Below are 17,901 nucleotides of genomic sequence, written 5' to 3' on the forward strand. Positions count from 1 at the left end.
AATATGTAGTTTTGCTTTAACAGCCTTTTCTTATCAAGCTCCATTTTGTGGAATCAGCTTCCAGTTTGTGTTCGGGCGGCAGATACACTATCCATTTTTAAGAGTGCGCTTAAGACCTTCCTTTTTGATAAAGCTTATAGTTAGGGCTGATTAGATTCAGCCCCTAGTTTTGCTGATATAGGCTTGGTTTGTCGGGGGACATCTTACTTCTTCCTTCTCTCTGTCTATACCTGTGTACTCTCATGTTCCGATTAACCCAGCTTCCCCAAATGTCTTTCTTTTTGGTGTCTATATACGCCGGGATCCGGAGTCATGGATGATCCTGCGCTCCTGTGTCCTGGATCGCGAGCCCTGGATCTTGAGTCGTGGCTGTGGTCCTGGATCATAGGTCCTGGATGGATATCCTTGTGGATTCATCTTCCTATTATACACACATGCATTTCCAAACATTTGGACTACCTATGTTGCAAATGTATTATCTTTTCAATTTACACACGGCATCTATTGCACGTCTGTCCGTCCTGGGAGAGGGATCCCTCCTCTGTTGCTCTCCCTGAGGTTTCTCCCATTTTTCCCTTTAAACTGTGGGTTTTCTTCGGAAGTTTTTCCTTGTACGATGTGAGGGTCTAAGGACAGAGGGTGTCGTATTGTCATTCTGATATTCTGTACAAACTGTGAAGTCCACTGAGACAAATGTAACATTTGTGATATTGGGCTATATAAATAAACATTATTGATTGATTAACACAGATATCGGGACAACCAACCGTTGTGCTTCATGCTACTGTAAGCCACTTGTTCCCTGCCTTTTCAAACATTGTGGGACCTTCAAATAAAGCAATCTCTACTTGTGACTCATTGTCACTAGTTGCAAGTCTGTGGGTCATGGTCTTTAAATGCTCATACATGCCTCTTTGTTCTAGTGCACAACAATTTTAAATATTTAAATGTGCAAGGTTTAACCGAGGTTTTCCCAACCTTCATTTAAAGCCATTCAAATGACAGCAATATAGGTCATATTCTGATTAATTAAAACAGTACCAGCTTTCTTCTTTTGTTATTCAAACTTTAAAAACAGTAAAAAAACTCAGATTAAATCAATGTGTGCAACAGAAATAAGTCACTGCTGTATGTATTTACAATTTCAAACAATTCAACTAAAAGAAAGGCGGCAGGGTCCATCACTCAGGCTGCATGTTTGAAGGATCGATCATTGTGACCCTGATGTCGTAGCACTCTATAAGTTCCTGGGTAAAACAACATAACAGTTGACAAAATGAAAATCATGATTATGACATAACAAAAAGAGTTAACATTTATTTTAGCCATGTATATTCTCAGTTTTCAGGCTAAAACTTGCTAACCTTCCATTGTTTTGGGCTGATGGAGACAATGCACTGTTTACGGATGCTTGATCCTCCAGCTTCCACCTCTCCCTCCTCCACTGGAGCTGAGAAACAAAGACACAGAACGCTGGTTAAATAATTTATCTAGAGACATTTGTATTGGTCAGAATAATACATCAAAATATGAAATCTTCTTACCTATACAAGGTAATTTGTAATTATCTAAATACATCCTAGCCAGCCCATCCTGAAACACAAACAGCATTTTCACACTTGGTAACGGTCACTAGAGGGCAGAGAAGTTCCGTTAATCCAAACATCAGCTAAGGAAGCTCACCCTGATGAGAAAGGACATGTGGAAAATGTTCTCAACTGTCCGGGAAAACGACTTGGGGTCGATGACAAACTCGTAATAGGATATAGGGGATGTTGCTGTGACAGAAGCAGAGACACGTGAGCGAATAATAATCACACGATGAAGAAACATCATATAGGTCGGCTTTAAACTCACGATCATCTTGGTAATACGTCTTCAGGTATCCCAGGATCCTCTCCACCTCTTTCTCTGTCGCTTCTTGATGGGAGCCTCCCATTTTCTTCAGCTGACAAGAAAACATTAACATGACAATCAAAAACGCTGTGTTTTGAAAGATTATTGACTGAAAATGTTACTTTTAGATAAAGATGTATCATTATCCAAAATAAATCCATGGGGCTGTAAGTTACCTGAGTAGGCATTATCCTTTTGACTTCTTTGCCGGGGGCCTTCCTCTGCCGCTCCATCCTTTGCTTTGGAGGAGGCGGCTCTGCATGGAACGAGCCCATCCTGATGAAATGATCCACAATGATGATAGATTTAGGGACAGAAAGTAGAACTAGGAACAATAAAAACCCAACAAAGACGCAATACTTGAGTTATAAACAATTATAGTAATAATAAACATCTTTAAAGTGGCAATAGACAACTTTTGGATTAAGTAATGGTTACATCACCATTGTCTATATTAGTTCTGTATGAGCTCTGCTTTAAAAATGTTGTAATCTCCCTTTCACAATAAAAGCATTAGACATAAACACTGCATCTCTGCTTACTTAAGAGCAATTTGCCTAAAGGCTACTAAACAAAAGGTAGTGGAACAACAGGAGTGAGGTAACTAAGTCTTGAGTTTTTGAAAACTGAAAGAGATCGGGCTATCTTCTGCAAACGGTTGATGTTCATTCAACGCAGACTTCAAATCAGCAGCTTTTAATTTTACGAACATTTTGTGATCCCTTCTGTTATTTCTTATAATTGTTATTGACACATAGCCTGCTGAGGCACTCACATGTAGTGGAAGGATGGGGCTGCCCTGAAACAGCTCTCTGCTCTCTGGGCCACTTTGTGCCAAGCATCCGGAGGCAGGTAGCCAATAGCTTCTCCGATCGGCTGCTCGTCCTCCCCGTCGTTCAGTCGGTTCAGACCCATGTAGGACAGCTGTCAGAGAAGAGGGGAAAAGATCTCCACATGACTACTGCAACGTTTTCAGTCTTGGTACTCACATTACTAACATATTGACCTTCTATGGCTGCCCTGAACTAAAGATTTATTCAGGCGATTAGTCGACTAATCGTAGCACGTATATAATGTTATGATTATAAATATTATTTATTTTTCTCCCAAAATGGTTTCAGTTAATTGACTTAATGACCAGGCAAAGAGTAAAGAGTGAGGGGCTAACTCATCAAGGCACACACACAGCGCACAGATGGAGTTTTCTTTTCTTTTTTTACTTCAACTAATAGACTAATGAAAACATTTTTATGTTAGCCGAGTAACGTTTAGTCGACTATTTGGGGGCAGCCCTATGACTTTCTACATTTTTTACAGTTGTTTTTTTTTCATGTTGATTTCTATGTCCTCCTTCTTTTCTTGAATCTTTCTTTTGCTAAGTCTCTGTTTGTTGTACAGTAAAACCATTTCAATCAATGATGTTGTGTTTTAAAATAAACGTCCTGTCTTGTTTCAGACAAAGACACGTTCAGATTTACTTTAAAGTGAGATTTTTCTATAACACAAGTGTCCTAGTTAGAGCAGAGCGTCGCATAACATTGACACATCAAGATTTGAAACATACCACCCGTGAATGTTGTTATAACAATGTAGCTGCAATGTTATCTTTCTGTTTATGTCACATGGTCTTATATATGTATTTGACTGTGGTTTATTGAAAGATCTGAAAACAAACCTACTTCTCAGTTTTATAGATATTATAAGAGCAATGATGTACGTTTTTTATAACCAAAGAAAGAAACTATCAACAATGTATGAAGGTAACAGCTTTTCCTCAGCTGCCATTGTGATCACTGAACCTACTGAACTGAACTTTGGCAGTAATAACGTGTATAAATAATAAACTTACAAGGTGTTCAGTGAAAGCAGTGGGATCAAAAGCAGCGCCCTCCGCGGCAAGTTGGCTGGCTTTCTCCTTGCCGAGGTCTGAGGTCACAACGAGGAGCTGGGCATCCAGAGCAGCTTCTCTCGACTGCCGCACTGCCAGGGAACACGCACAAATATAGGTTCAATTGTTTCAAATATAACATCACAGTACATGTGTTTCGCGTGCATGTTTTATTTCAATGCAGATGCTGGTTTAAAGATGTTGCTCTGATGGAGAAAAACATTTTGGAATGCATTTTCCTGCAGTCCAGTCATGCAATAGGTGTGCAATAGATTGTGGTTGTGTCACACCTACCATCTTTAAAAAGTTTGTTTGCCTCTTCTAAAACTTCTGTGAGCTTGTTGTTGGAGGGACTCAGCATGTCTTCCCTATTCTCTGGAGGGGGGACACAAGAACGAAATACATTAATGATATGCCAACAGAATCCTATCTATACTGCCTTGCCAGACCCTCTGTTTACTCACGTTGCACTGACTGGATGAGTTCTCTGTACTTGCTCCGTATTTCCCTCCGGATCCCCGGGTTATCGTCTTCGTCTTGCATGTCAGCTTGGCCGAGGTCACAACCACTGTTGTCCCCGTCACTTTGGTCAGATTTCCTCTGGCCTGCAGTGGCATTCTGCCGGGGAGCTTCCTCACCATGACCGCCTCTGGCACGTTTCATGATGCGTCACTTAGTGGAAGAGTTGTTCTAGTAAGGAGAAACACAAAACATGATCAATATAAACAAAGTAGGCTACCTCTCTGCTTGTAAATGTTATAACTAATAAATTACCTTGTGACGACAACAACCGTTACGACTATCTGATTTTGGATCTGGAAGTTTAGCCAAAGACGAGATAGAAACCAGCCACTCTAGCTACTTTACAAGATAGTACAATGAAAATGTTGCTAGTGTCATATTAAATATAAGTCGATCAACACAACATCATTAATATAGTGCAGTCGACTTACCAGTGTATTACTGTATACATACTAGAAGGAAACGAACCATAGCTAACGTTGGCTTCTGCATAAGGACAGACGTGTCTACTTAACTTTGTATTAAACACTAACTAAGCATTGCATTTGTGTTATATATCAATTAGAGTGTGGTTAACAAACATACAAAATATGCTGAAATGTGTTTCAAAACCCAAACTCTGATAGGCTATCATGTAGGGCTGTGCGATTATGGCAAAAATCATAATCACGATTATTTGGGTCAATAATTGATATCACGATTATTCATTGAACTTTAAAACAAATAATATTTTACCAATAAACAAGATCAACAAATATGTTGGATCACACTTCCAAAACCATACTAAACATATATTATTAATATGATAAATAAAAATAAATTAGACAAATAAATGAAATCAAACATGTTGCAGTGCACTGTCACAACCTACTGAAAACTCCTTAACATATAGCCAACATTTTGGTTCAACATATTCCACTCAGTTAAACGTTGAAGGCTGGCCAACCGTCATGGTCCAGAAGTAACAGGAAATAAATGTTGAACTACAATTTAAGACCAAATAAAAATGTCTAGGCAGGGCCGCCCCTCCCTACAGGCCAATCACGCAGGCTGCATGGGGCCCCGCCTTGCGCAGGGGGCCACGCCCAGAGGGCCTCAGCTGCTGTGCGCAGTTCTCCGCTCAGTTATCCGCGCACCCCCCGCGAGAGTGAGAGTGCGGCGCACGCCGCTGTGTGGACACGGGCCGTGAGAGGTGACAAGAGGAGCACGTTTGTAACCCGACACCATTGCAATGAATCGACATCTGACCAATCACGGCTTTGATACGGCCACTAGTGCAGGTGAAGCGATGTCGGTGAAAAGACAGTTTCAGTCCGGCGCAAAAAACAAAACATGAAGAAACTAGAGCATCACTCGAAGGTGGGTTATTGTATGAGTCAAATGTACAACTTACGAATGTTATATAAGTCAAATTGCCAATTGCCATCTTAAAACATCAGCTGCAATTCACGACATGAAGAAGGCAGTCTCTGCATAGCATACAGGCTAATGGAGATGCAGTTATTTCCAGCATTCTTTATTTACCATTCATTCAAGTATGTTATGCCTTGTATCTGCTAATGTACAGGAGGAAGAGTGATACACTGTCTGTCTAGTTGGCTTACATAACAGTTAAAGTTTACAGCCTAAAAAACATGGAGCATTTTTTCCCCTTTTATTCATTTGTATGTCAATTTGCACATTTCATGGTGATGCTCAGCCTCTCCCCTTAACTCCTAACAGTCATCATCATGTCAACCACAACACAGAGAAATACTGATAGAAATGTGTGTCTAGTTGTTGATACATTGCTGACAGAGAGAACTAGAATACAGATTTAAGAAATATCAGTTTTTGAGCATGTCATAAGCATGTTTTGTCTTGACTATATTATAATAAAACAATATAGTATTTTTATTATTGAATTGATTATGATTATCATTATTAGTAGAAGTAGTTTATTTGCATTAATTATGTTTTTATCTTTTTGAGGCTAGTATTTGGCAGGAAATGCAAAATTCACATGTAAACCCATACTGAACGACATACATGCACATTTACCATTTACCTCACTGTATAAAAAAGTAACCGTTGATAATAATAATAAACAGGAATTATATTTGCAAAGTAGCCTACTTTGTTTCCAAAAAAAAAGAAGTGAACTCCTGTCGGTTGGGGGGGGGGGGGGGGGGGGGGGCTCAGCTCACAATGTCGCTTGGGGCCCCAAGTTGGCCAGGGGCGGCCCTGTGTCTAGGCCACCATGGCAAATGCTGGTAGGGCTGCTCGTGTCATCTCTTAAAGATTTTTTGCAAGAAACACCAGGCTGTTTACATGGTCTGGTTTCAGAGATGAGCGCAGGCAGGTGACAATATTGCCACCTGAACTGAAGACCCTCAGCCACGCCCCGACACAGGGGTGACGCCGGCCAATCACAAAGCTTTGATGCGTTCAAGTGCATTATTCTGGCACAGGAAGATTATGTTACAGGACATTAACGATAAAACAGAATATTGTTGTTCTATTTTTAGACACATCTCGCGATCGACTGGTTGGGCACCCCTGGGCTAGACCATAGGTCCGTTGTGGTGGCAAAGTAGTCAGCTGAAGCCACATCTCTCTCAACTTCCCCACGGCATTTGTCACATAATACCTGCTGAAATAATACCGAGACGGCATCGCGTAACGCTTGTCCAACGTGTTGACAAGTTGCTTAAAGCCCTGGTTGCTAACAGTGCTAACTGGGCACATATCTTTAGCGATGTGAAATGTAATGGCACCTGTAATATCTCTGTCTCTGCGAGCTCGTCGCGTAGGCCGTTGCTCTGTACAATGCGTCCTGAATCGATGACTGTGATGATGTGGTGGATGAAGTCGAGCGGCATCTGCTTTTTGTTGTATTATTGCCCAGTCGTATTGCACTTTGTGGTTGTATTTCAGATGATTAAAGAGATTGGTTGTGTTAGCGTGTGGTGCCAACACAACCTGGTAACAAATCCTACACTGTACTTTGTTTTGCTCCACGTCGGACTTCTGAAAGCCAAAGTACTTCCAAATAGTGGAAATAGTTGTACCCTTCTTTTTAACGAGTTGCTGCTCTTGTTCTGACATCTTCGCTTGCGCTGAACACTCACAACACATGTCACTCCCACGTGGCCGAGTGGGCTTGTAGGGTGGGGCGAAGCGCACCCAGCTAAATAATCGTATTTTGTCAATTATGCTGTTTTCATAATCGTCGCAAACCATAATCGCGATTAAAATACGATTAATTGCACAGCCCTACTATCATGCAAACCAGAAGCAAACTTCTCCCAGATCGGCGGTTAACACTAACACGGACATTCTGAAAGGTTTACCATCTTGATCTGAGGAAACGTTAGCCGATGTTAGGTAGTACAATCAGTTGTGTTAGCAACGAAGCTAAACGTCATACGTAATTTCCTATCTAAGGTCCATCCGAAAGTAAACTCAGAGCGGATTATTGTTTAAAACATCAATACATCTGTTTACAATTAATTTAACATAGCTACCTGTTCGGCAGACTGAAGAGAAAGTTCGAGTAGCATGAAGCTGCAGCGTCGGAGACAGCAGTTGGCCCGTCCACACAGCAGCTAGACAATTCTTCCACCGCTTCCAACGCTTCTCTGCCCATTGCCTTTGAATGGGGATGACGTCACTTTTCCTCGCTTGTCGCCGAACTGCATTGTGGGGGAGCGAAGCGAAGATTTCCAGGATGTTCAGGATTCAAAAGTTGAGCAATGTTCAATTTTTGAAGCTGAGCTGGAAGCGTCAGCCAATCAAACCCGTTTATGCAAATCTGACAGTAGAAGCTCTAGCCAATCAAACCGCGTGTAAGCAGGGAGAGCCAGACCGCAGTTCATTTCCTCATATTCCAAACGAGAAATTACGGTAGCAAATCACCCGGTTCTTTACGACCAGACTATTTACCGGGATACAAACCGGAGGAACCAGGCATGGAAGGAGGTGCCAGAGACAGTGGGTGAAACTGGTAGGTTTTCGCCTGTTTGGGGAGTTTATATATATATATATATATATATATATATATATATATATAAAAAAAACGGGGATTTTATGCGAGCAATAAATATATATATATATATATATATATATATATATATATATATATATATTTATTGCTCGCATAAAATCCCCGTTTTTTTTGGCTTTGTATGTCGGGGGCGGGAGATTCATGTGATTGGTTGTTGGTCGTGTTGCTCGCAAAAAATCCCCAAACTGTCAGACACGCCCAGCTCCAAGATTTTCAAGATTTGTTCAAAGCTGCTGTGTGGACGGGCCGTACAGGACCGCAGTTACAGGACCGCACCACGTGACGGAGCACGTTCACATGAATGTGAACGTCAACGCAGAGAATGTGAGTAATGTGAAGTGCTTTTAAAGTTTTATTTGTTTAACATTAATAACAATTCCGGTGTCTTGAAATGAAGTGTGATTAGCTAACATTAACTATGATAGTGTTAAGGCAATACAAACAAACATCTGTTTGCTTATGATGCAAGGAATCTGGGTGTGACCCTAGATAACAACCTGTCCTTCACTGCAAACATCGCTGCTACAACCCGTTGCTGCAGATACACGCTTTACAACATCAGGAAGATACGTCCCCAGCTGACACAGAAAGCGACTCAGGTTCTGGTCCAGGCTCTCGTCATCTCACGCCTAGACTACTGCAACTCCCTCCTGGCTGGTCTACCTGCATGTGCCATCCGACCTCTGCAGCTCATCCAGAATGCAGCGGCTCGTCTGGTCTTCAACCTTCCTAAATTCTCCCACACCACTCCGCTCCTCCGCTCCCTTCACTGGCTTCCGGTAACTGCTAGAATCCACTTCAAGACACTGGTACTTGCTTACCATGCTGCGAATGGATCTGGCCCTTCCTACATCCAGGACATGGTTGGTTAAACCGTACACCCCAGCGCGTGCACTACGCTCTGCATCAGCCAAACGACTCGTTGCGCCCTCGCTGCGAGGGGGACCCAAGTTCCCATCGGCGAAAACACGTGGGTTTGCTGTCCTGGCTCCAAGATGGTGGAATGAGCTCCCCATTGACATCAGGACGGCAGATAGCTTGCACATCTTCCGGCGCAAACTGAAAACTCATCTCTTTCGACTCCACTTCGAGCGTTAGAACTATTAACGAAGCACTTTTATACTAATAAAGGACTGGCTTACCTAAAGCCAGTGGAGTAGCACTTGAAATGTTTGGCTCTATGAAACCTGATGTACTTATATGATTCTGTTTTCTTCAAGGTTGTGTCTTCCTGGTCGAATGTACTTATTGTAAGTCGCTTTGGATAAAAGCGTCAGCTAAATGCAATGTAATGTAATGTAATGATAGCTTCTAACCGTATTAAAGTCTCTAAAAACAACTATTCGTTAGCTATAGCTTTCGGCAAAAGCATTAGCTTCGTTAGCATATTTGATAATTTGTTTAATGAAACTAGCGTGATTTTGGCAAGCCCAACTAGGTGTAGTAATTATAGTTATAGTTGAGTAATTTAATCACTAATTACAGTATGAGTAATGTGAATCATGTTGTTTTTTTAAAGTTAACAACTATTCTGTTGTATTGAACAGCCATACAAGCAACAAGTGCTAAATGTCATCTGTTAGCCTATGATGACTCGCTGCAAAACCAACTGTTTTGTTTGTGGCCTTTTATTGTGGCCAGTCTAAGGCACACCTGTGCAATAATCATGCTGTCTAATCAGCATCTTGATATGCCACACCTGTGAGGGATGGATTATCTCGGCAAAGGAGAAGTGCTCACTATCACAGATTCTTTCAGATTTGTGAACAATATTTGAGAGAAATGGTTATTTTTAGGGATGCACGATATTGGTTTTTTGAAACCGATACCGATAACTTCTTGCTTCTCAAGACCGATACCGATACCCGCTAATAATATAATATATATATATATATTAAATGTACCTGTAGTTTTTGCACACCTGGTGGTAAAAAAAGACTAGTAGTGAGCAAATGACATGAGCATTACTACTATGAACAAAACAAAGCCAAGAACAGTTTTGACTCTTCAAAGTGACCATATTTATTTTCCCAAATAAAGTGCCTTTTTCAAAAGCCTCGTCGATAGGTAAAAGCCCTGGTGCCTTTGCAGCTGGCTTTGGATTCGCCGCTAGTTTAGCAGCGCAGGCGTCTTCGTACGCTTTTTACACACCATCGTAGCGATGGGGATGTTTCAGGTGACTAATCAGGTTGGAAGTATTACAGTGGCGGTTCTAGAACATTTTACATGGGGGGGAAAAGGGGAGGCATGAGGTCATGCCAGGGTGGCATAGGATGGCGGACAGTACGTGGTATTTTATACTCCTATTTATTGTTAATTCTTGCCCTAACACAAGTGTTCTTAATGCACAAGAGAAACAAGGTGTTCAGACAAACAATTGGGTGCCCTTTGAGTCCCCCAAGCTTACCTCAACCATTTTAAATGAAAGGAAACTACAAAATGTATTTTAAAGCAATGAATTAATGGAACAGGTTGTTTTGCATTACAATGTAAAATTAAATATATATTTTGTTTTAGACAGACACAAAAATTGGTTGTCTTAGACAGACATATTTGCATGTCCTCACTAAGCATTATTACATATTAATTTAATATTAAACAAATCAAAATGGCCAATTATCCCAAAATGTTGCTGCTAATATAATCACATGCTTGTCAACTTTAACTGATCAAAAATCTATTCTGAAAAAAGACTTGAATTATCTATGAAATTGCGATATTGTCCCTTAGTTTGTTTCAACCCCGTCACGCCATACCATACCCTCCTATTAAAATAATGGATCAGTCCATGTGTGATCTGCATTGAGGGAATTACATCACAAAAGTGTCAGTTTCTTCTCTTACCTATATTTCAGTTTTTGTATTTTCAGATTAAGATTGACAAGCTCAACATTTCAACTATTTTGTATGAATTAATAATAGTAAATAATTGTTTATTATAAAAATAAACAATAGTTTTGCTTAATATTACAATTTTGTAATGTCCTTGATTGTCCATATCTTAGCTAAACAAGGTATCATGCCTACTTTTTGTCAAAAACTTCAACCCTGTTACATTTTTTCAAGGAAATTCCTAGTAATTATTTATATTTTGTGCATGAGGTGGGAAAATGTAAGTAGTCCACTACCAGATGTTATGACCAAACATTTTGGTTTCATATTTCAAAGATATAAAGACCCAAAAGGCACCCGATTCAGAGAATACTCAGAATTCTGCATACTGTAAGTACTTAATTATAATTAAGTACACAAATGAGATCACCCATCTCTTCAGAGAGCTACAGGTGACCTGTGCAGCAACACATTTCAATCAATATGTGTCAATACTAAGAGCTGCTAGATTGTGCTGCTGTAATGGAATATGTAACGAGAATAAGAACATACCATGTGGTCCAGCTGGAGTTTCATCTGCCTCCTGATCCCTGCCTCTGGCCCTCTTTCTGATACTTCATCTTTATTCCTCACATATATTTCTTCTTCTTCACTAATGTCTTCATCTCCTACTCTTCCTCCTGCTCTGACCCTCCTGGTCTCTTCATCTCCTCCTCTTCCTCCTGCTCTGACCCTCCTGGTCTCTTCATCTCTCTTTTCCTCTTTCTGTTCGTCCTGATCACTTCTCATATGTCTTTTTGTTGTTGTTGAATCACTCCTATACTCTGGCCTGCAATAGTCTACTTGTGAAAAGCACTGGTACAAATGCTTGTATAACTTTACACGTTAGGGCCATGTAGCCTAGCTAATATGTAGCATATCATAAATATAACATCAGAAAGTATTGATCAAGCGCACACAGGCAGCTGTGTTTGGATCCAGTTTTTACGGTAAAGGATGTATCCTGGTTTCATTGATCTGGCCTCATTGCTGTGATGTGTAGTTTACGTGGATTTAATAGTAGGCTACCGCGTAGTTTAGCAAAGTGATCGATCTCCCAGTAGTATTTTGTAATGTAACGCCCGAAACAGCGCCCGTCTGTTAAACGCTATCGATTCAAACTAAAGCGTTTTATTAATATTTAGTTTCAAGCTCTTGTCCTTAGTAAAAACAAAACTAGTGGAAAGGGAAATGCTCCAAGGGGAAGCTGATCCATAGGTGCTGGGACAGCTCGCTCCCTCTCTGCAGCGGTGTGAGCCGCGGGCTGTGTGAACGCCGCTCCGCAGTTTAATGCAGGGCCGTAGCTGCGTTTTTAACGGGCCTAAAATGATATTTAAAATGATTCACTTTTAACTAATGTAATGCTTGTTTTGTTGCTTGAGAAGCTTGTGGAAATAGTGTAGGTTTGTTTTAGTACAGTTTTAGGGAAACAAAAGTTAGGGGGGCAGCTGGGGGGGAGAGGCTCTACCGTGGGGGGCAGGGCTCGAGCTTAAGGACGTCCCGTCGTCCCGGGGCCGAAACAAATAGTGTCGGGGAGGATACAAAATAATTTTGGGACGAATTTGGGACGAGAGTTAAAATAAAAATACCCTGCTAACTCTACTACAAACGGAGATGAAAATGAAACCAACTGCACGTTTTATGTAGCACACAGTTATTAAACCTCCTTGTCAACATAAACACACACACGTAGCTACAGCTGTGCCAGCGAATTCCTGGCCCGCAAATTCGCGGGTCTAGCTATGTACTGAGTGTGTGTATTTCGCGGGTTGAGTGATGTACAATGGCATCTCGTGGAGGAATTCTGAAATGTTTTACCGTTACATCACAAATACGCACAGCAGAACCAGACCCTGGAGCACCGGCCTCTTTATTTACTTACTCCTCTTCATCCCCTATGGGTAATAAGGCTGAGATGAGAACTCTCCATCGTATTTAGTCCTTAGCAATATGCTGCGCCTCTCCCCATGTAGGGATGGGTACCGAGCCCCGGTATTAAACGGGCCTCGGGCCGGAATTATTAAAGACAGTGGTAACGTTAAACTCCGACGTTATCAGACTTTTTATCGGTACTGGAGACATTTAAAAAATATATGTCATATGTATTATTGCTACATACACATTATATCGGAGTTTTAGTTTCACCAACTCCGTTTCTAATATGCAATAAGACTACAACATGCGTCTATGATGTATTTTCGAGCTTTCCAATCCAGACGAGATCTCTCTCTCCCGTCTGTATGCGAGGGGGCGGGGCAGTTTGTAAAGGTCTCCTGACTGTGTTACAGACTGTCATCCTGGTTAGTGGTTACTCTGGGTTCTGTCTTCAGGACAGTGTTGGATTGTTTTGTTAATTGGATGTTACTTGATTGGATTCAATATTAGAGTAATTTTCTCATTTGTTTAAATATATTTGGCCTTTGTTTATGTGATTGAATGATTTACTCAAATAAAAAAGTTGATGAATTATCATCTAATGATTTGTAGGAGGTTTTATTTATGTTAAAGGTCACTTTGAATGCTTTTAACTAATGATAATGTAGAAAAACTAACATTTTAAATTCGGGACGGTCCACATTAATTTCGGGACGGCTTAGATTGTATTTCGGGACGGTTCCGGGAGGATGGGGAAAAAAGTTAGTCGAGAGCCCTGGTGGGGGGGCAGCTGCCCCCCCGTAGATCCGCCCCTGAAGTATTATAGCTCGTTGTCTTTTTCCCTCCTCGTGGAACTTCTGCATTGCATTTGTTAATACAAATAGCAAGCGTACTATCTAACTCTGAAACTTTGAAATAGTCCCATACTACCGACGACATGTTTGTTTACTGTCCTGGCTTCACGGCCGCACACCATTTACGTCACAGCCAGGCATGAGTTAGGGAGCGCTGGATTTGTGAAAAACTCCCCTCTTCCTAAACCACAAATACCACAGTACTGGCAAAACGGGAGGAGCCGAGTGAAAAACAAGCGCCCCTCATCCCAATCCACCCACACCGCAGTATTTTTTTAGCCAAAAAATATATTGTATATTATCGGGGCTATTAATACTTGTATCGGGTTTATCGGGATGACTTCATAATTCCTAATATCGGACCGATAATTATCGTGCACCACTAGTTATTTTGTGTATATAGGAAATGTTTTAGATCTTTGAGTTCATCTCATGAAAAATGGGAACAAAAACAAAAGTGTTGCATTTATATTTTTGTTCAGTGTAGTAAATCAGCTCTTGGCACAAAGGAAATACTCATTAAACCGTGGATTGGTTGTGAACACATACTGTACTTACCATGGTTCTTGGCTTGTGCCATCGCTGCTCTGTTTCAGTGCAGCTGAGGACAGGGGGTACAGCAGCCAGGTTGAGTGTGGAGTAGTGTGCGGTCTGGAACAGCAGTGCAACATTGTGGTTGCAGAGTGCTGTTCCAGCTACACAGGAACACTTTGCCACTGCAATCTCCACAGGAGAACAGTTCTTAAAACAAAATGTCAGTCATTTTACATTTAGGACACTGCTTCAATACAACACAGACAAATGAGAAAGCTGAGAGCAGGCTGATCAGGCAAGTAATAGGTGTGGGAAAAGGCTAAACCATGTCAGGTTGTCAGTCACATCACATACACAGAAGTTCTGCTGTTTGGAATACTATAATTTAAGGACATTCAAACAGATACACTTGTATAGCCTGTCTCAGCTCTCTCAATGTATTATCTTATATTATAACTACATAAAATAGTGTTAGTAGAACGTTGAACAGCTTAACATAGATGTAGGGTACAAAACCAGCACTTACCTAACACTGGCCAATACAAATAATTGGACCCTACATGGATTATACTAACCATTCAGTAAAGAACAGCAGCCGTCGCAACCAGTTTCTGGGGTTTCCATGAAAGCGGAGACTGTTTTCAACCTCTCATTAAGAATCTTTGATGAAAGCTAAGTTTGGGTTTAGCTAATGTATTTATCATTTTACACGAGAGGGTTCCATCCATCCATCCATCTTCTCCCGCTTATCCGTGGTCGGGTCGCGGGGGTAGCAGTTCCAGCAGAGAGCCCCAAACTTTCTTTTCCCTGGCGACATCAACCAGCTCTGACTGGGGGATCCCAAGGCGCTCCCAGGCCAGCGAAGAGATATAATCCCTCCACCTGGTCCTAGGTCTACCCCTTGGTCTCTTCCCAGCTGGACGTGCCTGGAACACCTCCCTAGGGAGGCGCCCAGGTGGCATCCTAACTAGGTGCCCGAACCACCTCAACTGGCTCCTTTCGACGCGAAGGAGGAGCGGCTCAACTCCGAGTCCCTCCCTGATGACCGAACTTCTCACCTTATCCCTAAGGGAGACACCAGCCACCCTGCGGAGAAAACCCATCTCGGCCGCTTGTATCCGCGATCTCGTTCTTTCGGTCATGACCCATCCTTCATGACCATAGGTGAGGGTAGGAACAAAAATGGCCCGGAAGACCGAGAGCTTTGCCTTCTGGCTCAGCTCCCTTTTCGTCACAACGGTGCGGTAAAGCGACTGCAGTACCGCTCCCGCTGCTCCGATTCTCCGGCCCATCTCACGCTCCATTGTTCCCTCACTCGAGAACAAGACCCCGAGATACTTGAACTCCTTCACTTGGGGTAAGGACTCATTCCCTACTTGGAGTGGACAGTCCATCGGTTTCCTGCTGAGAACCATGGCCTCAGATTTAGAGGTGCTGATCCTCATCCCAGCCGCTTCACACTCGGTTGCGAACCGATCCAGTGAGTGCTGAAGGTCGCAGACCGATGAAGCCATTAGAACCACATCATCTGCAAAAAGCAGTGGTGCAATCCTTAGTCCACCGAACTGCAGACCCCCTCCCCCATGACTACGCCTCGAAATCCGATCCATGTATATTACAAACAGGATTGGTGACAAAGCGTAGCCCTGGCGGAGGCCAACCCTCACCGGAAATGGGTCCGACTTACTGCCGAGGACCCGGACACAGCTCTCGCTTTGGGAGTACAGAGATTGGATGGCCCTGAGTAGAGACCCCCTCACCCCATACTCCCGCAGCACCTCCCACAGTAACTCCCTGGGAACTCGGTCATACGCCTTCTCCAAGTCTACAAAACACATGTAGACCGGATAAGCGTACTCCCAGGCCCCCTCCAGGATCCTTGCGAGAGTAAAAAGCTGATCCGTCGTTCCACGACCAGGACGGAATCCGCATTGTTCCTCCTCAATCTGAGGTTCGACAATCGGCCTGACCCTCCTTTCGAGTACCTTAGAGTAAACTTTCCCGGGGAGGCTGAGTAGTGTGATGCCTCTGTAATTGGCACACACCCTCTGATCCCCCTTTTTAAAAAGGGGAACCACCACCCCGGTCTGCCACTCCTTCGGTACTGTTTTCCGACTTCCACGCAACGTTGATGAGACGTGTCAACCATGACAGTCCCTCAACACCCAGAGCCTTCAGCATTTCCGGGCGGATCTCATCCACCCCCGGGGCTTTGCCACTGTGGAGTTGTTTGACGACCTCAGTGACCTCCCCCCGGGAGATTGGTGTTGATCCCCCGTCATACTCCAGCTCTGCCTCTAACATAGAGGGCGGAGTTGTCGGGTTCAGGAGTTCCTCAAAGTGTTCCTTCCAACGCCCTAACACTCCATCAGTTGAGGTCAACAACGTCCCATCCTTACTGTACACAGCTTGGATGGTTCCCTGCTTCCCCCTCCTGAGGTGTCGGACAGTTTTCCAGAACAACTTTGGTGCCGCCCGAAAGTCCTTCTCCATGTCTTCTCCGAACTTCTCCCACACCCGCTGCTTTGCCTCGGCCACGGATGAGGCTGCTGCCCTTCGGGCCTGTCGGTACCTTGCAACTGCCTCGGGACCCCCGGGATAACAAATCCCTGAAGGCCTCCTTCTTCAGTCGGACGGCTTCCCTGACCACCGGTGTCCACCAGGAGGTTCGAGGGTTACCGCCCCTTGAGGTACCTAGGACCTTGAGACCACAGCTCCCCGCCGCGGCTTCGGCAATAGAGGCTTTGAACACCGACCACTCTGGTTCAATGTCCCCAACCTCCACAGGAATGCCCGAAAAGCTCCGCCGGAGGTGTGAGTTGAAGGCCTCCTGAACTTGGGCCTCCTCCAGACGTTCCCAGTTCACCCGAACTACACGTTTGGGCTTACCAGGTCTATCCAGAGGCTTCCCCCGCCACTCGACCCAACTCACCACCAGATGGTGATCAGTTGACAACTCCGCCCCTCTCTTTACCCGAGTGTCCAAAACATACGGCCTCAGGTCCGATGATACGATAACGAAATCGATCATGGACCTTCTGCCTAGGGTGCTCTGGTACCACGTACACTTATGAGCATCCTTATGTTCGAACATGGTGTTTGTTATGGCCAATCCATGACTAGCACAGAAGTCCAGTAACAAACCACCACTCCGGTTCAGATCAGGGGGGCCGTTCCTCCCAATCACGCCCCTCCAAGTGTCTCCATCATTGCCCACATGTGCGTTGAAGTCTCCCAGCAAGATTAAAGAGTCCCCTTCAGGAGCCCCATACAGGACTCTTTCCAGGGTCTCCAAGAAGGCCGTATACTCTGAACTGCTGTTGGGTGCATAAGCACACACAACAGTCAGAGTTTTCCCCCCCATAACCCGCAGGCGTAGGGAGGCAACCCTCTCGTCCACTGGGGTAAACTCCAAC

The 17,901-nt window shown here is 43.3% G+C and overlaps 1 protein-coding gene across 1 annotated transcript; it reads right to left on the reverse strand.

The window, feature by feature from the left end:
* Nucleotides 1-1,049: 1,049 nt before the first annotated feature.
* Nucleotides 1,050-8,033, reverse strand: LOC117552889 (non-structural maintenance of chromosomes element 4 homolog A-like). Its single transcript, XM_034226566.1, has 11 exons — nucleotides 7,813-8,033; nucleotides 4,249-4,474; nucleotides 4,079-4,159; nucleotides 3,746-3,876; nucleotides 2,672-2,820; nucleotides 2,073-2,172; nucleotides 1,858-1,948; nucleotides 1,684-1,778; nucleotides 1,545-1,593; nucleotides 1,365-1,450; nucleotides 1,050-1,247 (listed from the first exon to the last, which is right to left on the reverse strand). The coding sequence occupies exons 2-11, from the start codon at nucleotides 4,445-4,447 to the stop codon at nucleotides 1,182-1,184; spliced, it is 1,047 nt and encodes a 348-aa protein (XP_034082457.1). The 5' UTR covers nucleotides 4,448-4,474; nucleotides 7,813-8,033; the 3' UTR covers nucleotides 1,050-1,181.
* Between the last annotated feature and the right edge of the window lie 9,868 nt (nucleotides 8,034-17,901).

This window comes from Gymnodraco acuticeps, unplaced genomic scaffold, assembly GCF_902827175.1.
Source record: "Gymnodraco acuticeps unplaced genomic scaffold, fGymAcu1.1, whole genome shotgun sequence".
NCBI lineage: Eukaryota > Metazoa > Chordata > Actinopteri > Perciformes > Bathydraconidae > Gymnodraco > Gymnodraco acuticeps.

Coding starts and splice junctions, on each gene's coding strand:
- LOC117552889 (XM_034226566.1), bottom strand. CDS start 4,447: ATGAAACGTGCCAGAGGCGGTCATGGTGAGGAAGCTCCCCGGCAGAAT. Junction 1,949..2,072: donor AAAGGATAATGCCTACTCAG/GTAACTTACAGC, acceptor TTTTCTTGTCAG/CTGAAGAAAATGGGAGGCTC. Junction 1,594..1,683: donor ACATGTCCTTTCTCATCAGG/GTGAGCTTCCTT, acceptor TTTGTGTTTCAG/GATGGGCTGGCTAGGATGTA.